At 50.2% G+C, this 27504-nt stretch overlaps 1 protein-coding gene across 1 annotated transcript; it reads right to left on the bottom strand.

Moving 5' to 3' along the window:
* Positions 1–8122: 8122 nt before the first annotated feature.
* On the bottom strand, positions 8123–25483 carry SYNDIG1L (synapse differentiation inducing 1 like). The gene is made up of 5 exons (XM_036913196.2): positions 25114–25483; positions 11300–11473; positions 10624–11099; positions 9801–9941; positions 8123–9662 (listed from the first exon to the last, which is right to left on the bottom strand). Exons 3-5 carry the CDS (start codon positions 11038–11040, stop codon positions 9504–9506), a joined length of 717 nt encoding a protein of 238 aa, XP_036769091.2. The 5' UTR covers positions 11041–11099; positions 11300–11473; positions 25114–25483; the 3' UTR covers positions 8123–9503.
* Between the last annotated feature and the right edge of the window lie 2021 nt (positions 25484–27504).

Below are 27504 nucleotides of genomic sequence, written 5' to 3'. Positions count from 1 at the left end.
CAAAGGATTAATTTAAAGACTGAAGACTTGGTAATTAATTAATTTTAAGGCTCCCTAACTTCCCAGCTAGTTGAGCAATTTATCTTATCTATCTGAGCCTCAGTTTTCCTGTCTATAAAATATGGGTTAATATATAAAAAAAAGAATGAACCCAATAGCTGGCATATGGTGGCACTCTGTAATCCAAGTTTAAAACCTCGAACTTGCCTTTCATTTCCTGTCCATGGTTGAGAAGATCCCCACTTTATCCCACGTGAGCAGGCAGCTCTTCATGGGGACCTCTGGCCTCAGCACCATCCCTTCCACTCCCCTTGGCAACACACAGTTTACCTGTATGGGCAGGGCTGCAGCTGACCTGTTCCCTGGGCAGGGGGGCAGCATTTGGAGGAAGGGTAGGGAAGCAAAGACCTGCCCTCCTGCCACTGACACATGCTTTCTGTGTCTCTGGCTGGATACCAGCTGGGCCTCCCACCCCTGTGGATGACCCCTTCCCCAGGTCCTAGTGGTCTGGTTTCCCAAGATTCCTGCCCCTTAAATGGGCTGTGGGCTCGCTCCTATGTTTCTGTCCTCAGAACCTCTCATTGGCCACACAGAAGAGGCTGTTCTTGGTCTTCACCCTCCACTGGTGGCTTGACGGGTGCTGGGGAGGTTTGCTGTACTTCTTAGGTTGCAGGGAGCAAATGTCCCTAAAAATACATGGGGGTAAAACATATGGTTCTCTCCCCATGACTCTCACCCCTGTCCAGTGTCATATAGGGAAGGGAAGAGGAAAGAAGCAACGGGAGAGGTGAGTGGTGCAGAGATATACATCGGTGACTCTGGTGGCATCAGACTTCAGCAGGATGGGGCAACAGCCAAGGTATGTGGACAGTAGAGTCAGATGGCCTAGGTTCAAATTCGAGCTTTCCATCTGTGGCTGTGTGACCAAGGGCAGTTTCTTTACTTCTCTGGATCTCAGTTTTATTCCTGAATTAGGGTTACTAATAGAACCAGTCCCTTAGGGATATTGGAAAGATTCATTGATTAATATTTGTAAAGTGCTTAGAACATGGCTTGGCCCAAAGTGAGTACTCAATATCTTTTAATTATTGTGTTTCATTTTATGTAGTTGATTTTATATATCTTTGACAGTGAATTTGTTATTTGCTTAAGTTGACATCTACCTGGGCATTGTAGCTACAATGTGGGGAGACAGACATTAATCCAACACTCAGAGCAGTAAATGGACAAGGTAATTGGGATCTGGGATTTGAAAAAGGGAGCATGGGGCTCAGAGAATACACAATGATGAGAATAGAACCAACTGTGCTGGTAAGGGAGGACTTTCCAGAGGAAGTGACTTTAGACCCAAGATACGAAGGGTGGATAGGAGTCAATTAGTCCAAGAAGGGAAGGAAAAGTATTTCAGACAGAAGGAATAGAATATGCAAAGACTCTGCATGGGTGAAGGGCTGAAGGCAGCCCTACATGGTGGGATGCTGAGAGCCTGGGGGAGTGTGGTGTGGGAGGGAGCTGGAGACAGGAAGGGCTTGTAAGCAGGTTAAGGAGTTTGGTAGTTATCTGGGAGAAACGGTATCCTTTGAAAGCTTTAATCAGGCGGGTTGACGCTATCAGATTTGCCTTTAGAAAAGTTCCCTTTAATTAAGGGAAAGCCGGGGAGGAGGCATGAAGGCTGTTTAGGAGGCTTTAAAATTTTTTTCATTAAAATAACCTTTGAAAAGAGACTGAAAAGATTTATAATAGTTTTAGAGGATTCCTTTATAATATGTTTATGACTTGCCCTGGTCTTGAAAAAAAAAAAAGGTAAAATCGTATAATGTAAATGCTACCTTTTTATCCATTTTTAAGTATGCAGTTCAGTTGTGTTGAATAAATTTACAATATTGTGCAACTGATCTCCAGAACCTCTTCATCTTGCAAAACTGAAACTCTGTACCCATTAAGCAATAACTCCTCATTTCCCTCTCCTTGCAGCCCCTGGTAAAAAAATTCTTTCTGTTTCCATGAATTTGAGTACTCTAGGTGCCTCATAGAAGTGGAATCTTAACAGTATTTGTCTTTTTGTGACTGGCTTATTTCATTTAGCATGATGTCCTCAAGACTCATTATGTTGTAGCATGTGACATAATATCTAAGACGGTTATGTAGGAGACTGAGCGAGAGCTGACGGGGGCTTGGACTAGGGCTTGGCAGCAGAGCTGGGGAGAAGACAGTGGAACAGGGAGATTTGGGGGAGGTAAAGTCACAGGATTTGGGGAAGGTGGCGAGATTGGGTGAGGCAGTGCTCCTGCCTATAGCCTTGGCCTTTGTGGGGGTGCAGTGGACAGGCCAGTGGCACTCAGACTTGTGGGGTCCTTTGGAGGACAGGGGTTGGGTTGACCAAGGAGCAAAGACAACTGAGAAAGCACCTCTTCTCTGTTTCTAGTCCTGTCAACTGAAATCAACACAACTGTCACATTTAAGAAAGATAGAGTTAAAAAAAAAAAAAGAAAGAGTTTATTCAAGGTGTTACTGAGGACCATGGCCTGGGAGCAGCTCATCAGTGTGTTCTGATAAAGCCCCTTCATTTGGAGACAATCTTAAATACTTTCTCTACAGCCAGGGATATGTGCAGAAAGGAGATTATGTTTTTCAATACATCAAACAGTGTGGCATGGTACGTACTAGTTATTTTCCTAAAAGATCATGCTATAAACACTCTGATGCTGTCTATGTGTGTGAGAGGAGGACAGGATAAGGGTCTTGTTAGGTGAAGCACTTCATCTTCCTTTGGGGATGGAGAGGGCACATGGGGCACTATCTTAATGATGCTGACCAGAAACTCCTGGCTGACTACACTTCTGGGAGAGCCTACAGCTCCAGTTAGGCTAGGTATTCAGCCCCGCTTAGTGTCTTGGCCTAACAGAGGTGATCCCTTGTTGGGCCTATCTTTGTAAGCCCAGAGCCTCATGGAGACCAGACAGCATGAAGAGCAAGCAGCCACCCTGGCTTCTTTGCTCCCTTGTTTATGTCTTCCTACAGAGTGCAGACCTCGCCATGGTCTTACGGCAGCCCAGATGAAAGACGGAGGAGGCATGTCAGAGTTCTGCACTCTGTCCCTATTCAGATACCACCAGGCTGGGCACACCAGGGGTCAGCTCGGCTGTTTCTGGTCTGTTTCATCCTCAGCCTTCCCACCGAGAAGCCCCCTCCTGGCTCCTATCTCCCCCAAGAAGTAGGTGGTTCTCCCTTCTGAGAGAGAAATCCCAGTGGAAAGAACACTGACCCCAACCCTCTCTAGCTGTGTGGCAAGTCACTTCCTTCCCAGGGACATGCCCAGTGAGCACATGCTGAGCGTCCACTGAAAGAAGGTCCTGAAGTGAGGCTGGATCAGATGTAAGCCCCGGCCTCAGAGGGGCAGATGGGTAGTTGACGTCATGCCAAGTTGAATGGATGCTGTGGTGGCTCATGAAAAGGGGCACTTAATTCCACCTGGTTTTTGGGTGGTGGAGGGGGTTGTTAGAAAGGGCTGCAGAGGAGATGAGATTTTCTAAAACTGTCTTGAAGATTTTTATCAATTTGGAGGAAAAGGTCAGGGAGTGGAGGCACATATGGGAATTCCAGGTGGGAAGAGAGCTTGAAATAGGCCTGTGCCTTCAGCTTGCTACCTATTGAGATCTGCTGAGGGGTCAGCTGGTCGACGTTCACCAGGATGTGGCTTCAACTTTTCTGGCTGTGTAGGGGTGGGGGGCTCTGAGGAACTTCTGGCAGGGAGGCCATTTAGGGGGGTGGTCAACTGGAGATAGTTAAAGACATTTTCCATGTAGCACTTATTGGACACATAGGGCTGCTCTGGGAGGCATACAAGCATTGATTTATGGAATAGTCACAGTAACTCGAGGTAGTACCATCATGATCCCAGTTTTCCAGATGGGAAAACACCCAGGGTTGAGAGCAGCAGGGGATAAAGTTTGAAAGGGCAGTCTGGCTCCAGACTCTATGCTTTCCACCACTGCGAAAAGCTGGGATTTCCAGGCAGCTGGGACAAGTCTGCAGGGGGGTAAGGAGGGAAAATGGCCAGAAGTTGGCCTCAGGAGTTGGGGTAGGGGGCCGGGGTGAGGGTGGAGTGACAGGCAAGATCCCAGAACCATTTGCTGAGCTGTGGACCAGAAGGAGAGGGGGCTTTGGTGGCCTTTTCTCCCTCTGTAAAATGGGGACAGCAACACCGTGCACTGTGCACTGGAGGCGCCCGGTCAGCACTGCCTGCCACTGCTGCCGCACCTCTGACCTTGCCTGCTGTTGTACTGGTGCCCCCGTCCCCTCTGTCCCCTTCCTGGCCCTCTCTGGGGCACTCTGCCCTCTGGGAATTTCTTTCACTGTTATTTCCTTGTAGAGCTAGAAGTGGCTTTGAAGCCTGCCTGGCTCTTCAGAGGGAGAGAGGTAAAAGTAGTTCAAGGGATGCAGGCTGGAAGTACTTGGAAATGCAGATGGGTTGCACGAGCTCCTTTTATTTTTGTTCTGAACACCTGAGTGTTTCTGTGGGGACCCTCCACCCCCAGAGAACTGCCCTCCCCTGTTGCAGAGAGGATGTGAGAGCCCCCATGTACCCGTGTGGGGGTCTACTGGGAGCTTGGGGCAGGCAAGGCTATCACCCCCCTGCTCCACACCTGCTGCACCACCAAAATAGAAGAGCTGAGGTGTCACCTCCAGGGAGGGCCTGGCCAGGGGAGCCTTTGAAGCAGGGAAAAGCCTGGGAGGGAAGGCTGAGAGAAGCGGGTCAGTTAGTATTCATGGGAGAGTAGCGACCATCCCTGGGTTTTCTGTGTTTCTACAGCAGGTAGAGACATCACCAGCCTGGTGCAGCAACTCCAGGGACTAGGAGGCAAGGCAATTGCTGGGTGACCCTGGGCAACTCACCTCCCTCTCTGGACCTTGTTGTCTCATTGTAGCATGAGGGACTATGACTAGATCACCTCTTAGGTTCCCTCCCGCTGCAACATTCAGGATCCACATCCTTGACCACTTGACCACCAAGCTCTGGCTCAGCACATGACCCTCCCATCCTCTGGGTGGGGCCCAGGAAATGAATGAGACTGTCTCTGGAAAGCAGCAGGGATGCAAGGCCACCCTGAGAGGCGGGTTTGGCTAGAGCCATCTCCAGCATCGTTTGGCAGGAGAGGGGCTGTGGGCACACAGATAATGTCTTTGCTGACAAGTGTTTAACAGGGCAGCCCAGGTGTGGACTGACGCTGCTTTGTGGAAGGGGCTGCTGTGCCAGTTGTCAACCCTTTAGTTCCTGGGGGCAGACTGGGTATTCTGGGGGGTGGGGCCAGCGAGGCAGGAAAGGGAAATATTTTGGGGGCTTGGGCCAGGGCCTGTTTATCAACTGGTATGGAAGTGTTTCAACATGTTGACAACCCACGTGACTGTTTCAGTGACCTGCTGTCTATCAGCCTTGTTTGTGTGGAGCGAAGGACAGGAAGGCTGCTGGGGCCCTGGAACTGGATTTCTGGCCATTTCCACCATCAGAAAAATTCCTTTCACTCAGAGTGGGTGATAGGTCACTGCTCCCACTTGGCCTAGCCTCTCAAGGCCCATTGCTGCCACCCCGAGAGTACCCCACCTCCTCTGTGCTGGGTCCAGTGAAGGGAGGCTTCCTCCCCCAACTCCTTTCCACACGGCATGGTGGCTCCAAGCCTTGGCTAGGGCAGGAGATTGCTCAGCAGCTGCCCTGGACCATGGGCTGGGTGGCCTCGACTCCTGGTTTCTCTGTGCTGACTCACTCAGCCCTCTTCCCTCCCCTGCATGGGGCCCATTTGACACCCACCTTCGCTCCCATCCCCCATCCTCCAGGCAAGGACCTTTCCCATCTCATTCTGTGGGGCCGTGGAGGCGAAAGTTGAGGTGGGTTGCAGCGTGGCGGCAGCGGGAGCATGTACAGTGCAAGGGCAGCTGGTGGGGGAGGCCCTGATTTCTGGTGCAGGGCCCTGCTCTGCTGGCTGCCCCGACTTCCCTGTGCAGCAATTTCAGTTTCTATTTTAAACAGTTTGGGTTGGTTGCTTCCCTGTCTTCCTGCTGGGTGTTTATAGTGAGGAAAATAATTGGTAATATTTGCACAGATGTGCTGGCACTGCAGCGCATCACGGACACCTTTGCCCAGGGGACTCTCCTTGCTCCCAGCCTCTCTCTGCCAGCCTGAGGAGCCAGCCTGAAGGGGGGTGACTGAGGGCCCCGAGCCTCCCAGGAGCCTCAGGCGGTGTGGTGCAGGCAGACCCAGGGAGCCAGAGGCCCAGTGTGCCCCAGGCATGCTGGGAGGGAGGCAGGCCTCAGCATGACAGGAGAGGGGACCCTATCTGAGCTGCTAGGACTGATCAGGAGGAGCCTAGGCTCCAGGGGATTGGCCTTCCTAGGGGGTTGGGGGATGGAAGCCCCTAGGAGTCTGCTTCTGATTCCATTTTCTCCTGCAGAGCCTCAATTTGCAGCTGGGGGTGTGGAGGGAGTGCAAAGGCAGAGGAGCAGGACCTGGGTTGGACAGAGGAAATCGTTTGGCTTCTTCCCTTCTCTGGGCCTGGAGCAGCCTCTGGAGGGCTAGGAAGGAGGTGGGAATTGTCTGGGATGGGAGGCAGCCTGCCCACCAACCAGGGCCTGGACTAGAGTGTGCTGCCCACTGCCCATTCTGGGGCCCAGCCAGGCTGGTTATGGGGTTGAAACCATGGGATGGCCAGGGCCTGTGACTCCTCAGCTGCCATGTCTCCTTCTTCACCTCTGGCATGTGTGGGTGCCTGTGTGAGTGTGCATGCAGCATTCGTGCATGTGGGCTCTGCCTGTGTGTGTGCATACATGGCTGCATGTGTATAGGTGCAGACACATGCACACACATGTGAACATGTGTACTTGCATGTGTCCTGGTCTGGGTTCCCCTAGAAGCTGACCCAGAAACAAGGATTCAGTTGGAGATAGTTTATTGGGACATAATCTCAGGAAGTACATAAGGGAATGAGGAGAAGATGGAGAGAGGAAGACAGCCAATGAGGTTCATGCTCTCAAGCAAATTGCTGCTGTGGGCACCTGAGGCTCAATCCCGCTGGGGAACCCTGGGGGACAGCATAGAATGCTAGCATTCTCCCATCCAGAGGGCAGGAAATATGGGCTATTTCTCCCATCTGGTTGAATCGTGCCCAGGGGTCCTTTAGATCTCTGGCACTTTTGGCTGGTGCTGCTTGTGAGCACAGTGTCACAGAGTTCCCAGGAAGCGGCCTTTGGTGTGGGCAGGTAAATGCCAAGGGGATCTAGGTGGCACTACCAGGTCTGCTGCGCAGCAGGTGAAGTGAAGCTCAGGGCCCTGCAGCAGTGATGGGCATAGCCCTCCAGTGACCGCAGGTGATATCAGCAACCGGCCTTCAGGGCAGGCTGCCTGGGGGGCTGCCCCTGCTGACAAAGCCACCTTGCCCTAAGCCACACTCCTTTTCTGGGTGGCCCACATTTAATGACTGACTGACAAGGGGGTATGAAGGCCTGGCCCTTCCTCCCAACTTGGGTCAATTCTGAAGAGCATCCTGGCTCCAGACCACACTGCAGGTTGGGACAGACTGTCATTTAGGCCTGCATGGCAGCCTGACCCCCCTGCACAGATCTGCTGCTGCCTCCTCCCTTCCTCAAATGATATCCCAAGAGCAGCCCCTAACTGATGTCCTGTACTTACCTCTGTCTCAGGAGCAACCATTTTATGCAGCTCTTCCAAGTAGAGAAGCCCTGGGATGGGGTGGGCACTCTGACCACCCTTCTTCCAAGGCCTTCTTGAGAAGGCTGCTGGGGCCCAGGAGCAGCAGATGTGGGAATGGGAGTCAGTCTTGGAGAGAATGAGACTCAGGCAAACATGGAGGCAGGTGAGGACAGGAAGAGGCCCAGAGGGCACCATGTGTTACATAAATGTTTATTACAAGGATAAATATACACAGGAAGGGGTCATTAAAACTCCTGATCCTGGGCCCAAGGAACTTCGGAGGATGCAGGGAGGGGAGGGCTGGGCAACCCCTGGGGTGGGAGGACGGTGGGACCAGGTGGGTCAGCGCTGGACCCACAGCCCCAGGTTCTGGATGGCGCCAGGGAATGACCAGGTCCCCAGATCGTGCACTATCTAGAGCCCCTCCTGCCTGTCTGGATGTCTCTAAAATGCTGGATGTTCCCTAGTGGCTGCAGGTGTTGAGGGGCTCTGAGTAGGGGCATTAGTGAAGAAGCCCCAAGACTGACCAGAGACCCACCACTGGCCCCCAGCATTCAGAGGTGGGGAGACATCCCTGGTCTTTGAGAGGCAGGTCCAACCTTCTTCTCTGAGTTGGTGAAGTCTTCAGAAATGACTCTAATTTGGCTGCAGCCTGGATGCTCTAGGTGAGATCCAAATAGCTTAGAACCACCTCAGCCCACCTTGAGAGTTTCGTGCCATGCCCCTGCCCATGAATACTGAGGGTAATGGGAAAACAAATCCCTTAGATAAAGTCTCCTTATTCTTCTAAACCTTCTAGACACCTCCTCTAGGAAGGCTTCCTGAGCACTGCTGGCTGCTCAGCAGCCATGCCAGCCCTGTATCCCTCCCCTCATCTATGTTCACTACTCCCCAGGGTCTCTCCTCACCACTTTCCCACAGAGCTGGATCTAGAGACCTGTGCTCAGTGCCTGGTGGGCAGATAGCACTCTCTCTCCATGATGGCATCAGCTCAAGGTCCCCCAGGTGGATTCCAGAAAAGGATGATGGGGGTGGGGGCCAGGGGCAGAGTGGGGACGCCCATGTGGTCTGGAAATATATCAGGACCTCTGTCATTGCATCTGCCTTTTGTTCCTGCACAGAGAAGTTCCAAGAACCTGCCCTTGGTGCAGAGTTTACATGCCGTGACTCCTCCTCTCTGTCTAGATCTGCAGCATCTCACAAGCCCACAGGAGAGAAAAGCACTCTCCAGAACCAGAAGGAGCAAGGGGCGCCATGTCTCTGTGTATCCCCCTCCTGGATGGCTGGGACCTGGGTACCACAGGCCCAGAGAGTGGAGATGGGAAGCTCAGGCTGTTCCCAGAGTGGAGACTTCTGTGGGCTGAAGGGATTGCGTCAGGCCATCTGTCCCCCAGGCAGCCCCTTCACTCCTGATAGCCTCCTGCTCTTTGCAGAGAGGTTGGCAGAGGTGGGCAGTGGGCTGCCTGCTGGGTAGGAGACCCTCTAGGAAATGGGTAGGATAACTGAGCTCCAGGCTGGCCTCAAGCCAGAGTTAGGCCCTGCCTGGAAGGCCTGGTGGGCAGCCCTCCCCTCTCCTGCTTCCTGGCGCAGCCTGGGTTCCCCCTGACCCTGCTCTGGGGCTGAGGCCAGTGGGCAAGGAGAAGGGAAGGTTGAGCCCTGGAGCCCATAGCCTCGGAGGCTTTCCCTCCAGACCCCCTTGGGGTTGTCTTCAGGAGCCAGGGCTCTCCAGAGAGCCTACAACCCCAGCCCCACTGCCTCCTCAGGCAGAGCAGGGGAGTCAGATGCCAGGCCTGACTGGCCGCTAGCTGTGGCCATTCTGGGACATGTAAGCTGCCAGAGCCACCACCACGGCCACATAGAGACCAGCCCCCACAGCGATGGAGAGTGTGGCCAGGAAGAGGGCCCGGCGCGAGGTGGTGTTGGCCAGGCGGAAGTCTCCCTTGGAGATGGCCTTGCTGGTCTAGGGAGAGAGATGTGCTGAGGAAAGGGAGCATCCCCATCCCATCCACCAGGCCCCCACCCCAGCCCACTTGCACTTCTGTCAAGCCCTCCAGGGAGGAGGTGGCCAGAGTGGAAGCCCGGGGTCACATTCACTTACCCCCTGGGAGAAGTAGAAGGCGGCGATGCCCAATGGCCAGAAGCAGCAGAGCATGGAGAAGATAGTAAGACCTAGGTGGTCCCTGGGAGGCAGCGTCAGGAAGTTGTCCTCACTTTCACTCTCTGTTGAGGTTGTGTCACTCTGCAAAACATGAGTGCGGTTTTGTGACCAGGCCCGGTGGCAATGGGCAGTCTCGTCTTTGATTGGTGGGAGTGTAGGTTGGGCTCAGCACTCTCTACTGAAAACCTTAACAGATGACCCAATGATTCTATCTTTAGGCATCAGTACAAGGATACAGTACAAGTGTATGTACAGGCATGTTCATAACTGGACAGTAATTGTGAAAGATTGGTAACAATCCCCAGTGATGACGAGATTGGATTAATAAATGGCAGAGGAACTTACAAGTGAATACCTGTAAGCCTTAAAAATCACCTTGCAGAAAATATTAAATTACATGGAGCAATACTGAAATATGTTGCTCAGAGGGAAAAATCAGATTATAAAACTATTATACAGCAAGATTTCTCGGATAGGAATAAAAAAATACTAGAAGATCATCTACTAAAATAATAATGTTATCTTCCAGTGGTTTTCTGTATTAAGTTTAAGTTACTTACATAATTAAGAAAACAAGAACACTAAATGTTATTAAAAAATTAAATTGTCAACCTAAGCTAGCATTTCTCAAAGTGTGGACAGCATATGTTGGAAGTACCTTTTCTTTGGTAACATACAGATTTCTGGGCCCCAAGCCAGGCCTACAAAATCTTAAAACCTGGAGGTAGACGTGGGAATCTGCATTTTAAACACACCCGCTTACCTCATCTTCCTCCTCCTCATCCGCCTGGCCCTGCAGCTCCTCTTGAACTCCGTAGGACACAGTCCGGATGGTGACATCCTCTTCTACTTGGCCGGGTTCTGCGGACTGCTCCGTGGGCCCAGCCTGGGGTTCCCTGCTCTCTGTGAAGCTGGTCTCACAGCTCCCTGCCCTGGGCTCCTTGACCTTGTCCCTCCCCAGGAGGCAGTTGGGCCTGTACCAGGCCTCCACAGCCAGCTGCAGGGGCCCTGGGTCCAGGAGCTGGTGGGCATGAGCAGGACCAGCACCACCCAGGAGGTAGGAGTAGAGCTTCTCCTGGCACGCCCAGCTGGGCGAAGCCTCAGGGTAGGGGTAGGGGCTGTGGAGGTGGGCAGGGCTCCGAGGCAGCAGTGGGTTCTGTAGTTCGCTCAGACTCTCCATGGCTCTGGAGGCAGCTCCTGGGAGGGCCTGGGCCAGCTAAACAGTCTTCAGAGAGCCTGCTAGAGAGCAAGACAGACAGATACTGAGGCCAGGGCGCCGGATGCAGGACCGGAAGTGGTTAAGAGCGCAGGCTCCACAGACTGACTTGGCTCGGCACCTGCCTCTGTTGCGGGACAGCTGTGGGACCTCGAGCTGGCTGCGGAACTTCTCAGAGCCTCCATTTCTTTGTCTGCCAATTGGGGACAGAAGCTGTACTTACCTCATAGAGGTGGTTTGCTCTGTATCCAGTCACCACTCAGTTACTGAGCATCAGCTCCATGCCAGGTACTGCACAGATGCTGGGACACCATGGTGAGAAAGGTGGAAGCAGGGAGAGGGAGGCGGATGCGAGCTTTGTCTTCACAGAGCTTACAGTCTGGCGGAGACCCTGTCCCTGAAGAAGTGCAGCAGGGGTGTAAGGACAAAAGGTGGACAGACTGACACAGGGGCACAGGGAGGGCTTTGGAACTGAGATCTGAAGGAAGAGGACACGCTGACAAGGTGAGGGGAGCGGAAGACATTTCAAGCAGAGGCCAGGTAAAGGGTGGTTGGTGAGAGCCGGGGAGAAGGCTGGGGTGGCTCAGGTACAGAGGGAGGTGTGAGATGGAGTATGGGGCCAGAGCTTGCAGCTCCACTTAGGCTTAAGGGGGCTTCAGAGGTCTCCACAGGGGTGACAGGAGGAGATTTGGTCTCCAAGCCTTCCTGTGGCTGTGTGTGGGAGCAGCTTGGAGAGGAGTGGGCTGTGCTCCTGGGAAGGGCACATGGTAGGTGCTCAGGCTGGGCTGAAGGTGGGGAAAGGAGCCTTTGAGAGTGTCTACAGCAAACACACACACACACTCTGGAATGTGGCAGGTAGCAGTGGGGTGTGGAGGAGGGGGGTGCAGGCCACGTGGCGCCAGGAGCCCTGCTCTCCCCTTCCCATACTCATCATGAAGCTGGAGGGTCACAAGGTCATGTCATGCCCTGGATTTATAAAATGAAGATCAGAGAGTCGGTCCTGGCCTTGATACCTTGAGCAAATATTCATGCTCTTCTGGGTTTCCTCATCTGTAAACGGCCAGTGCCAATCCCTGCCCATGCCACAAGGTTGTTTTGAGGATCCAGAGATGGCTGAGACGCAAGTGCATTGTGGATTACAAGTGGCAGGGGCTGCCGAGCTTACTTCTGGACTCAATCTTCACCCACCCAAGGCCAGAAATGTCCTACTGGTAAAGGGAAAACTGTGGGGAGAAATTTCTGCCTCCCAGGTCTGGGTTTACCTAGGCCCTTCCCCAGCTCTGCTCCCCATCAAGCCCAGTCATTTATACTTCTGCCCCAAGAGAAATGGCTGTATCTAGAAAGCTGGTTCCTGGGAAGCCTGAAGACAGAGCAGGGTCTAGGAATAATGCCCAGGGAATAGGACAGAGCCAGGGGACAGGAAGGGCCTGGCAAGACCAGGGGTGTGTCTGTGGGGGCTGGGCTCCCCTGCCGGCCTGCTATGAGGAAAGAGGGTGGGCCACTGCCTGCCTGAGGTCAAAGGAGCAAGAAGAGGCTGCCCATGCCTCAGAGGCTCTGAGCCCTGAGAAGTGGGCCTCTTGACCAGGGGTTCCAAGAATGTCTAACAAAGAATCCTAGAGGGGCACAAAGAAGGGCATGTAGCCCAAGTCCCCAATTCTTCACCTGGGGAAGGCACACATAGTGCTGGAGACACTGCACTGCCATGGACCTGGAGTCTCTGTCGGTGCATTAACCAGCTGCAGGTTCCACTCAGGCTGTCACCCAGCTGTGCCAGAAGCTTCTTAAGTCTCCCTCCTCCTTCCTTTCTAGAGGTCAAAAGTACAGGGAGCACCTCAAACTAGAATGATGTGGAGGGGCTCCTTCCCGCTGCGAGTGCCCAAGGGGGAAGACTTGCCAGGCCGGGCTTGTGCCAGGGCTCCCCTAGGCCGTTTCCCAGAAGGAGTGGTCTCTTCTGACCCCCAAGGGCAGCTTCTGAGCCCCTGTCAGAGCCTCCTCCCTACTAGCCATTGTGACCCACAGTTGTGGAGTTGCGGGCCTGTGACCATAAGGGTCATGGGTTCAGGAGTCAGGTACACTGGTGTTCCATTCCTGATCCACTCCCATTAGCTTTCTGACCTGGTACCTCAGTTTCCCCATCTGCGAGAGGGGTTGGGTTAAATGGTCATTGATGAGGACATTAATATTCTATGATCCCCTAGCCTTAAAGGGCCCTACAGGAGTGAAATCCCCTCACTCTCTGCCCCCTTTATCATCAGGGATAGATGAGCACACTCAGAGCCCAGTGCAGTGCAGGGCTGTTACCTTTCCTACCATGGCCCCCTGAGTAGGTCGAGGGAAGCAAGGAAAGACAGATATCTACTTGCCAGATGGACAGTGGAGCCACTGAGTCATTTCTGGGCCTCCTGACTTCCCCTGGGCTGCCCCAGCCCCGGCCCTACTCTCCAGTCCTTGCCTACCCTCTGGGATTCTAGGACATGGCCCCCCAAAGTCCCCCAGTCTCTCTTCCAGCTGGTTTTAATTGATGCTCCCTGTACTTATAGTCTTGAGGGTCCCTGATGCCGTCTGTGTGGGTGAAGGTACGCAGGGGTCTTTCAGCAGGGGTGGTCAAGTGGGAAGGATGAGCCCCAGGGCCCCCAGAGGACATTAATGCATCAAACCCACCCCTGCCCCATGCCTGCTTCACCAGGAGGCCTTGGCAAGTTACTTGTGGCCAGGAACTTGAGTCCCAGGAATCAGGCCCTGGAACTCTGGAGACTATAGGGGCATTTGCAGGGCACCTGTCCGGGTAGCTGGGTTGCAGCTCCTTCCCCTGCTCTTGCTAGCCACCTTCTTGGCCAAAGTACAGGCAGTTGAGCTTCTGAAACCTGAGCCTCGCAGCCTTTCCTGAATTACAGCCCCCCCCATTTCCCCCCTTCCCCACCCCACTCTGTTGTGCCCTTAGGCAGGACTTCTTAGTACTTCACCTACAAAGAGGTATGATCCTGGGTTTTCCACAACAGGGACAAACTGAAAGCCACCTGAATGTCCAACAATTGGGGACAAGTTAAATAAATTATGGTACAACAATACAGTGGTACAAGGCCTTCCAAAAGGTTTTACAAAGAGGAATGACATTAGAAAATGCTCATTGCAGATTCAGTGAGAAGAAAAGAAACGGTGTGTGCATGTAATCTTAACTCTGCCAAAATGTCAACAGTGATTATCTCCAGGGGAGGGAGCACAGGTGCTTTTCATTTTCCTTTTTACACCATATTTTGTGTGTGTGTGTGTGTGTGTGTTTTACAACGAGCATGTATTTCTTAAAACCAGAAAAAATTAAGTGCATGGATTTCTTCTGAGCCAAATTATCTAAAATCGGTTTAAAACCTCCTCAGTGGGGGTTCCTTCTGAGTTTAGAGGCAGAGCAGAGCACCAAAGCCTGCCCGACACACATGCAGACAGAAACACACACACACACAGGAACACACACACACACACACACACACACACACATTTACACCCCCACCTCTGCTTTCATAAAGCAACCAGGTTAGGAGCTGCAGCACCTGCTCTCAGTCCAGCCAAGGGTTACAGTTCTTTACCAGGTCATGTTCTCCCCATAACTTTCTAGGGCCACATGAGAGTTTATTGGGTTGACTCTGGGGATCCAGCACTGACTCCCGAGTGGCAGGTCCTGGGGCCCAGGCTTCTCTGCCCTTGGCCTGTCCTGACCTTTCAGCCTGTTGTTTAGGGCTGCCTTTTCCTGTTCCCTGGAGTAAGGGACCAGTACTCAGAGTAGTTTTCATCTCTACCTCTGCTGCCCAGTCTGCGTGCACCTACTGTGCGGGCAGTACTGGGTGCTGGTACTTGCTGGCGAGCAGGCCTGTGTGGGAGTATGTGTGCATATGTGTGTGTCCTCCTTCAGAGGAAAGACATGAGATATCTGGCATTCTAAGCAACTCTCCATATTGTGCAGCTGGGGCTAGAGGTCTGGGCCTCACAAGAGGAGAGGGAGAGAAGGTAGATCTGTGAGGCCACAGCCCCTGGCTTGTTTCCTTTTGAGCTGAGAACTGAGCTGGGCCCTAAAGTTTTCCACTCCCTAATTTGGAGATGGAGAGCACACTGCCACCTCCCAGATCAGGGACAGGAAGCCATCCTGGAATCCGCTGGAGTCCAATTACATCCTCCCACTGGAGTCTGATTGTTCTGGAGTCTGTAACATCAGTTTGCTTATCTATAAAATGTGTGGAAAGGGTAGAAGGGGTTGATTTTTAACAGCTCAGCTCAATACGACCCTGGGATTCTATTGAATGATAATAATAATAATAACACTGACTGAGGTTTTTTTTTTTTTTTACCATGTGCCAGGAACTGAACTGTAAACGCTCATTTGACTCTATGATTCTAGTGGGAGAATACGATAGGATAGGGGCTTTTTCTTCTAGCTGTGGCAGACTAGCTTGTGTCATATCAAACTTGCCATTAGAAAAGCTAGGGGAAAAAATGAAGGCATCTAAGAATCACCAAGGGAGCAAGAACTTGAGGTGTTAAGGTCCCAAGATCCCAGAAGGAAGAGCAACACGGAGAGGTGAGCCTGACCCCTGCACCACTTTCTCCTTCTTCCAGCAGGATCAGGGTTTGGGGAGAAATATTGGAGTTCAGGGCTTGTTAAGGAGATGGGGCTCCAGGAAACACCCCAAATTTTCAACTGGGACACCTTAGGGGTACCCCCTAGGAGTAAGAAGGAGGAAACTAGAAACAAACCAGCCCTCCAGGGATGGAAACCAGGTTTTGAATCAGCTCTACCCCAAATGGATTAAGGTGACCTGCACACAGCCCTGCCAGCTGCCTGCCAGAGTCAAATGCCGTCTCAGTGCAGTGGTTCTCAAACTTTAGTGTGCTTTGACATCACCTGGATGACTTGGGGAGCTCAAACTGCTGCATTCAGTCCTCACAATTATGATTCTGGGATGGACCTGAGAATTTGCATTTTTAGCAAGTTCCAGGTGATGTTGATGCTGCTGGTCCAGGGATGCACTTTAAGAACCACTGCTCTGATAATCACTGAAAGGATAGGAAAATAAAATGTGTAATCAGAAAGCTACTAGATGTGGAATATGCAATAATAAAATTATTTGATTTATCAAAAATGAGGCAAGGAAAAATAGAAAAAGGAATATAGAACAGGTGAGACAAATAGAAAACAAGCAATAAGATGTTAGACTTACACCCAACTCTAGCAGTACTTACACTGAATGTAAATGGGACAAAATTGCCCATAAAGAGACAAAGATAGTCATATTGAGCATTATTCCATTTATATGAAATTCTAGAAAAGGCAAAACTATAGTAACAGAGAGCAGATCAATGGTTGCTAAGGGCCAGGAGTAGGATATGGCATTGTCTGCAAAGGGGCATAAGGACTTTTTGGAGTGAAGGAACTATTCTGTATCTTGATTGTCGTAGTCGTTACAAGGCTGCATGTATTTCACAAAACTCACAGAATTGTATACTTAAAATTAATGACTTTTATTGTATGTCAAAGCTCATTTTTTTACAAGATGAAGACTGGATTTTTTAAACAACAAAATCCAACTGTCTGCTGCATGTAAGCAATGCGCCTTAAATGTAAAAATCAAGATGGATTTCAATGTAAACGGATGAAATAATACCTCACATGTGTTAAGTTCTTACTGTGTTCCAGGCACTATTCTAAATGCTATATTGTCTCGTTTAATTATCAAAGTAACCCTCTGAAGTCTAGGACATCATTGTCTCCATCTTACAAATAAAGACTTTGGGGCATGAGAAAGTTAGGAGTTAGAAGTGCCCACAAGCACACTGCCGGGAGTGGTGAGCTGGACATGAATCCTGGAAGGCTGACTTAAAGCACTGGGCTCTAGTGTCACTCTGTGTCAGCTGCCATTGATGGAGTACTTACTCTCTTCTGAGCACCATGCCAATGCTTCAAATGCAGTAGCTCATTTAATCCATTCTCTTTCACATTCAGGGGAACTGCTGAGAGAGGTTAAATAGGTTTTCTAAGATCATGCAGCTGGAGAGTACCAGAGCTCCATTTGACCCAGGTCTGTCTGACCAGAGCTCACGCTGGCCTGAACAGCACCAAGTTCCCAGGTTAGCTGCAGGAATGGGGCCTGGAGTTAATTTGTTGCGTGCACTACCTGGTGGGCTTTGAAGTACCTGGGAAGAGGCATCGTGAACACTGTCAAAAAGAGGCCAAAGGGATAGCACGATGTGTGACCAGGAGTTGGGTCTTGTGCTTGGACTGGGACCAGCCCTTATCAGAACCCTGTAAAATTATAACAGCTACTATTTACTGCCTCCTCACACACATTTGGTGTTTTATATGCTTTACCTCAAAACATTACAACAACAGATAAAGCTGGATATTATTATTTCCCATTTTTTCAGATGAAGAAACTGAGGCTAAAAAAGGCTAAGTAACTCGTCCAAGATTAAACAGTGACAGAGACTGGATTTGGAAACTAGGTTTAACTGAGTCCAAAGCCTGGCTCTCATTTACTGTACCTTTCAGAGCCTACCTAGGGCACAGAGGGTCATTATAAATGGTATGGGCGTGTGAGTGGTGAGGACTCTGTCTTGAAGGGGTTAAAACCAAGTCCTCAGTGAAAAGAATGGGAGATGGGAGCTTTAAGAAAAGATTAAGAGCTTTGGGGTGATTTAGCAGTCCTGGGTGGCTGCTGAGATAACCTTAAAGTCTGGATTCATATAAATACAGAGACATTTTGTGAAGAAGCTCAACTACTGACCACTCTCTCTCAGTGCAACAAGAGCAACCGCTTCCAAATTGAAAGATAAAAGGCAGAACTTCCTAGTAAGGCAGAAGATTAAATATAAATGACTAAAGTCCAGGGAAAAGGTGAAATCTTTGAGAATAGGAGCTAGACCATCCTCTAGTCGGATAATATGTAAACTGTTCTGCAAACTGTGACTATGGTGGCTGTTTGTAGAGGACTTGGGGCTGGACTGGATGATTTCCGGCCTGTAGGCAAGAGAGCCACCAAACCAGCTTAGAATCATGGCTACAGTTTGCTAATCTGAGAGTGAAGAGAGAAAGTCAGGGCCAGTGGGGGGAAGGGGGTGAGTCTGGCAGAGTCAGTCGAGGGAAAATGGGGAGCTTAGCCTTCTTTGCTTCGGTTTGCCTCTTCAGCAAGCTTAATCAGATCACAGCTTCTAACTCCTGATCCTTTCTAAAAGCACTTAACATAATGTAGATGTTCTCACTTAAAAGATAAATCAGTTGTACTATGTTGCACACCTGAAACTAATATAATATTGTATGTCAGCTATTCTTTCTTAAAGAAAAAAAGCTTTCTTAAAGCTCCCATTTTTATATTCTCGAAAAAATTAAAAACAAATAAATAAATCGTAATGATTGAAAAATTCGGCTATAAATACTTTGACATTCCTCCCATTGAGAGGTGGGGTCTATGTCCCTCCTTTCTATGCTGAGTGGGCTTGTGACTTCTTCAACCTCAGAGCACAGAAAAAGTGATGCTATGTGACTTCAGAGACCAGACCATAAAAGGCCATGCATCTTTCACCTAGTTCACTGGAACACTCGCTCTCGGAACCCTGAGCTGCCCTGTAGGAAGCTGGACTACTCCGAGGCTGGCTGGCTGGAGAGGCTGTGTGTAGATGCTCCAGATGATGGCGCCTGCTGAACCCAGGCTTCCAGTCATCCCCAAGATGCCAGACATGTGAGTGAAGCTGGACTCTTTAAACCAGCCCATCTGTTATCTGAATACTGCTGGGTAACCTCTGTCCCTGCCACATGGAGTGGAATAATCACACAGCTTAACCCGGAATGCAATTCTGACCCCCAGAGTCACGGGGTGAAATGTCTTTTGTTTTGGCCACTAAGTTTTAGGGGTTGTTAGGCAGCAGTAGATAACAGGAACATCTTTCCTCAGTGTCATGTCCCCCTTCAGCTCCTGTGCCCTCTGTCTCCTTCACTTCACAGCTGCATTTCTCAGAAGCATTATCTCCAAACACATCAGAATACTTCAGCTTTCAGCTCAAAAGTCACTTCCTCAGGGAGGTCATCCCTACATCTTCAGTCTACATTCAGGTTCCCTGGCTACCTGCTCTCCAGGATCCAGCTCTTCCTCTCAAAGAGCTTATCACAGTTCTCTATTTATATACGTGTGATTCGTTGATTAGTGTCTTTCTCTCTCACCAGATTGTGAGCTTCAAAATGTGGGGGCTGTGTCTGTCTTCCTCATCCCTGCAGCCCCTTGCCTGGCATACAATAAGCACTCAATACACAGCTGATCTCACGAATGAATGAATGAATGAGCAAGCTAGGTGTACCAAGGCTCTGCTATAAGAAATTACTTTCCAGGATCTGGGGTGGATGGAGCACATCTGGCTGGGGCACTTTTAGTTCTGCACAACAAATATTTGTTGAGCAGTTACTTCATACCAGTTCTTGGACTGGAAAAATAAACAAGAAATGATACCTGTTTTGAGGAGGTGTGGGGATTATACAGACTAGCAGGAAAGACAAAATTTCAGTGCAGTGGAGTAAGTTGTGCTGTTTGGGGCTGCTGTTCTGGGATTGGGTTGGAGACAATGGTGGGAACTAGGAAGAGGCTTTGCTTTAAAAGGTGACAGGTGACACCGGTACTGAGTCTTGAAGGACAGTGAGTCATTTAGGTGAGTCCCTGGAAGAAGGGCATTTCCAGCAGAGGAAATAGTACAGAAGCATGGGGTAGTAGTACGGAGGGGAGGCCAGGGTGGTTTGTTATTGATGGAATGAGACAGGAGAGGTGGGAAAACCATGCAGAGAAGCTTTTTGCTGTGAGCAATGGGGAGCCAATGATATAGCAAGGAAGTGATGTGGTCATACCTGTGTTTTACAGCACTCTGATTGGCAGCAGCGTGGATAGAAAGGATTTGGGGTAAGTGAGAATGGAGGCTAGGAGTCCTGTTACGAGACTATTGTAAAGATGCAAACAGGAGAGGATGAGGATCTGAACCTGATCTATAGCAAAATGGAAGGAGAGGAAGAATCATACCTGAGGGGTAGTTAGGAGGCTAAATGGAAAGGACTTTGTGGTTAACTAGAAGTGAGGGGGAGGGAGGAGCTAAGAATGACTCCCAGTTTTCTGGCTTTGCCAACTAAGTAGAAGGCACTGTCACCAGCTGAGACAGAAAATCTAAATCTAAGGGGGAGGCTGCTGGTTCAAGGAGACAACCTGAGCACAAACCTTTTCTCCTTCTTAAGGTTCTATTAAAATGACAGGTAATGTATTTTTAAAAGAATGAAATCATAATGTAATTGGAGAACAAATAAGAATGATATCAGAGAACAAGAAACATTTCTGGGAAATAAAGAGCAGATGTGATTCCTTGGTGAAGAAATCAGTGCAGAGAAATTTCCAGCTCCGAATACCAGAGGTAAGAACAATTCCCATTCAAGGAAGAGGCGTATAAGGGAAACAGACTTCTTAATTTCAGAGGAAATCCACACAAGCTGCCTATGCTAGTCAATACCTTTCTTTATTCATAAGTCTGAATAGACAACAAAAGATAATGAAAAACAACTACATGAAAATAAAAGAGAAAAATTAAATAAACAAGTAGAACAATTGGACCAATAAGATCCAAATCATTCAAGTTGTAGAAAAGATCTTTAAAATTTTGTCTGAATTCATAACCTCACAGAGACAAAAGAGGAAATGCATTCATAAAACAAGAACAGGCTGCTTTGTTAAAGGAGCAAAGAACCTGAAAGTATTTTGGAAATTGAAAGTAACTGTCTAAATTTTCAAAAACTCAGTAGAGAGACTGCACAATAGAATGGAAACAGTTAAAAACTAACTTTTTAATGTAGAAGAAGAAGTTAATGAAATTTCCCAAGACAGAGCAAAAAGACAAAAAGATGGAGCATATGAAAGAAAGTTGAGATATGGAGGAGAGTCCCAGAGATTCAACATCCATCTAATAGGAGTTTCAGAAAGACACAACAGAGAGACTAGAGGAGAATAATAATTAAAGGAGCAGAAGCAGAAAGTGTTTTCCTGAGCTGAAAAAAAAGAGCATTTAGATTGAAGAGCCCCATCACATACCAAGCTGGAAAAAATCACACACACACACACACACACACACACACACACACACACACACACAGGAGGAAGGGCAGGATGGGAAGGAGAAGTGAATGAATTTGGCCTTGAAGTGCCTTTGGGATACTAGGGTAGAGACTCTACCTGGCAATTCATGTATGCAGTTGAAGCCCAGGGTCACGGTCAGGGCTAGAGAGAGATTTGAGAATTATTGAAGGACCTATGGAGAGGAAGAAGAAGAGAGGTGCAGACGAGAGAAAAGGGCTAAGGAGAGATAAAACAGCTAGAACATTTTCCAGCTCCCATGGGAGGCTTCTTAGATGCTTTCAGGAAACATCCATCTACTTTCTTTTCTATTCACTTCCACCCTGGAATCCCATGGGTTGGACTGGCCTCTCCCTCAGAGTGTAATCCATCTGATCCAATTTTCACCAACAAAGGTGAAAATTGCTGGGAGGATTGGGATTGTGGCACCACTACTCAAATTAGTCCATTTTCAGGTGGACAGCAAATCTTTATTCTTGCCGAAATGACCTGTCTCTCCACTGAAGCAGTTCATTCCCAACTACTTATAAGGAAATGGTGCATCCAATGGTGGAAGATAACACACCTAATGGGAAGGTAGAGCATTGTGCCCTCATTTCCTGCTTGGTTGCTTGGGGAGATGATGGTGGTGGTGGTGGCAGTTGCAGGGTGCAGGAAGAAGAAAGAATATGGGAGGAGGCAAGAGAAGAGAGCACCTGGATACAAACAGCAGGATCAAGATCAGTCTTTATTGTCCACTGGCTTGCTGCAGAGGGGAACTTGCTCCAGGCAGGATGCCCATCCAGCCCCTGAGAAGGGAAGGGGGTTCGAAAATGTCAAAGGTTTAGAGAACTGGGATATTTCTTCTTCCTCAAGTGAAGATTGTTCCTTTTGCTCCTGTCTCCCTGGAGTGATGTACTTTGGGGCTGGAAGTCCCTCTAGGATGCACAGATGAATTGGCCTTTTTTTACATGAAGGTAATGTGCAGATGTTTCTAGATATTCTCTTATTCCCTGCCTCTGTCATTTTGTGTGTGCCACCCAAGGGAAATGACCTGCAAGCATGTATTTCAATATTTCAGTCTCTCTCTTACACACACACACACACACCATTTCTTAATGACCATGTGTATTTATCTCCCCTTTCCTCAGATCCACCTCTCCACCCAATCCCCAGTCCTAAGTAACCAGGATCATTGCCCAGTCATGTTGGGGTTGACTCCCTTCTTCCCTCTGAGGTCTTGCAGTGGACTGGGGGGGTCAGAGTAGAAGCCACAGGAGGGGAACACAAGAGGAAGCTAGTGAGTAGTTTTCCTTGGTTGGGAGAGGAGCCGGATGTGACTGCCTGGGTGACCAGAGATGCCTTGCATCCTGTCCGGTCTGGCCTCTGCCCGCCAGACAGCCTCAGAAGGAGGGGTGGTGCATTGTTCTAGCTCCAGTGTCAGGCCAGCACCCACTGACTAGTCTTGCAGAAAATAAAGTCCCCTCTGTTTGCTGCCGCTGTCACTTAGTTATGAGCATTAGTGGCTGTCCATTAACTCCCGAGAGCTGATTCTTGCCAGCGCTGCACCAACAGCTGGGAGCCAGGAAGTGCTGACATGGGGGGTGGCTGATCTCCCACCCTGGCTGGGTGCTCACAGGGTAAGTCAGGGCAGTCATTGGCATGGCTTACTCAGTTCAACCCAATTGCCAATTAGGTAAGTCTTTCTGAACATCGGTGGGGTTTGCCACAGTTGAGGAAAATTATTGTCAGAGAAGCTCATTTTGTTTTTATATAAAAAAGGCTCTCCCCAGGGATGGATCTTTCCTGATTAGCCCTTTCTCCAGGCTTCTTAGGAGGGAGACCCAGCCAGGCAGGGTCCCTGGGAGGAGATGGCCGAGGACTGGGTCTCTGGCCTTTGCCTATGCACAAGGGATGTTTGGGGGGAATGTTTTCCTGGCTTTTTGGCTTGAAGGCAGGGGCCCTCCCAGTTCAGCAACTGTACACACCCATGGCTTTCCCAGGAATATAAAAAAGAGAGGGGGATCTATATTTCTAAAACCAGAAATATAAATGTTTTTTTTCTGGTGTCTAAGCTCCCTTCCACTCCATTCATAAAACTCAGTTCTGCACTTAAAGGACATTAATGTACTCTCCAAACCAGGTTAATGAAGCTGGTCTCCTGTGTTAAAGGAGAACTGAGAGATTTGTTGGCTCAGGACAGTGCTCAGAAAGCCCCACACATCAGGGCTTGGAATGTTAAAACTCATCTAGCCCAAACCTCTTTAAAAAAAACAACAGAACTGAAGCCTGGAGAGGGAAGGGACCTGCGTGATGCAGGCAGTGGCGGATTTGGGACCAGGACACAGGACTTATGACTTCCAGTCAAATGCTTCTATTCTGAGATATTTTAACACTTTGTTCTCTTATTTTATACCCAATTACTGAGTCCTTACTATCTTCCAGGTGCTATGGGGGAGGGGAAGTGTGCAGGGAGGCAAAGAGATGAAAACAACACTATCCTTGCCTTCAAGGAGCTGTTTCCCTAGATCTGTGATTCTTGGGGGGAAAAAATAAAAACTGTGAGTCAGGCTCTCACCTGTATTGTTTCCTATAGGCAATGATGGAAGAGAACAAGAGGCAGGGATCCCTTTTGGCTCCTCAAGATTTGTAAGCTAGGCTTCACTGACTCTGAGACTCCAGTAAGGCCAAGGACAAAGGAAACCATGGTCAGTATGGGAGAAAAAGGGGTAGGGGTGATAGTGATCAGGTCACTGCCAGCAGGCTTGATTGGTGGATAGGAACAGCGACAGCACTTCACACTGGTATGGCAATGGACAACTGACCAGTCTTCAATCTGGTACATTGTTTTATGGAGCCTCAAGGCACTTGCCTGAGATGAGCAGAGCAGCTACCTTATCCCCACTTTTGGGATGAGGAAACTGAGGTTCAGAGGGCTCAGATAACTGGCCTAAAGCCACTCCACGCCAGCATCCCACCAGGAACTCCTAGTCTAGTGCTCTTTCTGCCATTGGGGCTGAGTTGAGAGGATGGGGATAAAGCAAGGGTCATCTGCAGTGTCAGGCCAGTCTTCCTCTATGCAGTTTTATTTTTTTATCACTACATTCTGCCACTCAGAGAACTCTGCTCTGAAGAACTGGAAGCACTCTGCAGACCTGAATGAGCTCATTCAGCACACCCTTGCCAGAAAGAGGGAAGACTCCAAATGGAGGCACTGTCTAGGGTGACCAGCGTTCAGGCACATACTGAGAATACGGCTCAGGTTCCCCTGTTCTTTGCCCTCATGCACCAAGCAGTGTGACACAAACCCAGCTTCCTTCCATGAGAGTTAAGAGGATCACAGAATAAAATGGAGATATCTTCTGGTACCTCCTTCCTTCCCAGGAGAAATAGGTCAGTTAGTCCTAAGGAGCCCATCCCATCCCTTGACCCAAAGGCCATTTCCAGGGCAAAGAAATCTTGAGGCAGATGGGGGTGGTGGTAAACTACATCCACCCCAGTCACCCTAATGAAAGTAGCCTTGGGGAAGAGACGGAAGCTTAGTGAAGCTGGCTCAGATTTCCCTAGTGAACAGCTCCACAGTGGGGACTGGGTTCCCAGGAGTCTAGTAGACAGACTATTCTCAGTATTCTTTGTGTGCAGGTGTCTCAGAGCTGCCTAAGGTTGGGGTCAAGTCATGGTGGTGTGGTGTCAGGGTACCCAGGTGCCTGTCTGGGCCCCAGTCCCTCAGGCCCCTCCCAGCATCTCCAGCTTAGAGCGAGGGGGTAGGGATGGACTTGGAGAGATCTCTGGCAAGCCGTAATGTGCGGTCAGCAGGAAGTCAGAGCCCCCATCACTGAGAGGGGTACCATTGCCCTCCCCATCTAGATCCGGCTGGGTGTCTAGCTCTGGGCTCCCGTTGCGCCCCGAGACGGCCCCTTACCTGTCCCACCGAGGAAGGACCCGCCTCTTCCGCGGGGATCGGGGGGCCGGCATGGGCCAGTGAGCGAGGGCGCCCCCGCCTTGCCGCCGCGGTGTAGCTCCCAGGAGGGCACCTCGGCTCCCGGTTCCAGGTCCCTGCCGCCGCCGACTCCGCCGGCGCTTCAGCACCGCGGACAGCTCCCGCCGGCTGCCTGCCGCCGCCGCCCGGCGCGGTCCCGGGAGCCTCGCATCCTGGCCCGGCCCCGCCGCCGCCGCGCAGCCCTCAGCCCGGCCCGAGGCGGCTCCGCGCTGACTTGGGAGAGCAGCGAGCAGGGTCCCCTTCCTCCCCGCCTCCCACCGCCGCCGCCGCCGCCTCCTTCTTGCCTCCGTGCTCCGTGCTCCCTTTCACGCTCTGGAATCAGCCCACCAGGCACTCCGGACCCAGCTCCGGGGCGGGGCGGGGCGGGGCGGGAAGTCAGGGGAGCCCAAAGGAGGCGGCGGAGCCAGGGGCGCAGAGCTGGAAAGGGCTTCTCTGGTTCCTGGAGCGGGGCACCCTTTCCCAGCCCTTCTCCCCACTCTATTCCCGCATTCCCCCAGAAGCAATGGGCGACCCTTGGGCTTCTTGAAGTATTTTGGAGCCCCTAGTCTCCCAGGCTTTAGTTTTAATGTTGATCTCCCCTAGAAAGAAAAACGAGCAAACCAAAAAGCATTTATTGAGCGCTTATAATATACCAGACACCATGCCAGGTTTTTGTATTTTTAACCAATGTAATCTCATTTAATTTTTTAAACAACTCTCTGAAGCAATATAATTATTCTTTTCCATTTTACACATGAAGTTGCTGGGCTTACAGAGATTAAATCTTGATTTGGAGATAAAAGTGCCGTGCTGGGAAGTGCACAGGCTTTGAAGACCATGGGCCTAAGTTTTGGTCCTAGAGTCTCATTAGTAACTATATAACCCTGAACAAGTTACTTAACCTCCCAAAGCCTTGGGTTTCTCATTGACAAGTTTGGCGAGCTGCACCTACCTCATAGGGGTCATATGAGGACACACTGAGATGACATATGTGACACATTGGCCCTAAACAGGCCCTCAGTAGGTGCACATTCTCCTCAGTTCTCCCAGAGGGATACTTAAGATCTGAGCCCAGGCTTCTGGCTGCTTTGTCTCCCCCACTGTGATATTTATCTGCCCTCCCTCACGGGAGTTTCCTTTTTTTAGCATGGGGATACCCTCATCTTGAGTATTATGAGTGGATGAGGCTATTTTTTCAAGCCCCCTCACAAGGTCTTGAGTCTCATCACAGCCCCCGGAGGCTGGGAGGGAAAAGCAATCTCATTTTCTGAACGTAAATAGGGGCCTGCAGAGTAAAGCCCAGAACAGGCTGCAGCTGGGGCTGGTGATGGAAGGAGGCACTGGGAACAGCTGTGGCAATAGCCGTCCTCCCTCCCCCATGCAAGGATGCTATAGCACACTGAATGGTGGCCTCTGGGACCCCCGCACTCCCACATGACATGGGGCACTTGGAGCAGTTCCATTTAGCTCCCAGTATGCACTATAGGAGCCAGGACATGGAGTTTTGGTCTCCTCCACTTCAGGGCTAGGCAGAGAACTCCCTAAGCCCTTGGTCCATCTCAGGTCTGGTATTGGTGTTTAAACTGTTGGGTGTTAAGAATATTCTTGCCCTTCTTGCCCTTGCCCCATTAGAGTGGAAGCCCTGTGGCTGGGAGGGCACTTGGACCACTCATCTGAGGTCCATACAGCACCCGCACAGACATTCCACACCCCCTCCCCACTGTCCTTTGTATGCCCACTTACACCTTTGCTCCCCTCTGGCCTCCCTCTCACAGGAGCTCAGGGCCCCCTAGTTCACTTTGGCCTCCCTCTGCTTCTCCCCTCCCTACTCTGGCTTTGCTCCATGCCTGGATTGCATACTGAATTACTAATCAAAAGGATAATAAAAAAGCCAGTGAAGCATAAGCCACATATAAATTCCAAATACTAATGTTGATAATTATATGCTGCTGCCTGGAGGGAAAATTGAAGAGAGGCCATTTGTATTGTGTCAAGAGCTCTGGCCTGGACACGGAGAGACCTAGGTTCTCTGTCAAGGTCTTTGTCATGAATTGGCTGTGCAACCTTAGGCAGTCAACTAATCTCCCTGGGCCTTTGCTTTCTTAGGATTCTGAGGCTTCTCAGCAGAGCTTTGAAGAAATTGTAGGGGCAATCAGCATCCTGTGAAATTTGTGACAGAGAACAGTGGGCTAATGCAGCCATAAGTGTTTCTTTTAGGAAACTTACCCTCTCAAGATATAGGGGGTGGCTCAGGAACTGACAAATAAACTATGCCAAGTTTCCGTTCCATTTTCCACTCCCTTCCTTTCTCCATTAAATATGTCTGGCTATGTA

This window comes from Manis pentadactyla, chromosome 11 (genome assembly GCF_030020395.1).
Source record: "Manis pentadactyla isolate mManPen7 chromosome 11, mManPen7.hap1, whole genome shotgun sequence".
Lineage (NCBI taxonomy): Eukaryota > Metazoa > Chordata > Mammalia > Pholidota > Manidae > Manis > Manis pentadactyla.
This window is presented reverse-complemented; position numbering and strand designations above follow the sequence as displayed.

Excerpts from the sequence above, each read along its gene's own strand:
- SYNDIG1L (XM_036913196.2), bottom strand. The coding sequence starts at position 11,040 with ATGGAGAGTCTGAGCGAACTACAGAACCCACTGCTGCCTCGGAGCCCT. Across the intron at positions 9,942-10,623 it reads ATGAGGAGGAGGAAGATGAG|AGTGACACAACCTCAACAGA; the intron begins GTAAGCGGGTGT and ends CATGTTTTGCAG. Across the intron at positions 9,663-9,800 it reads CCTTCTACTTCTCCCAGGGG|ACCAGCAAGGCCATCTCCAA; the intron begins GTAAGTGAATGT and ends CTCTCTCCCTAG.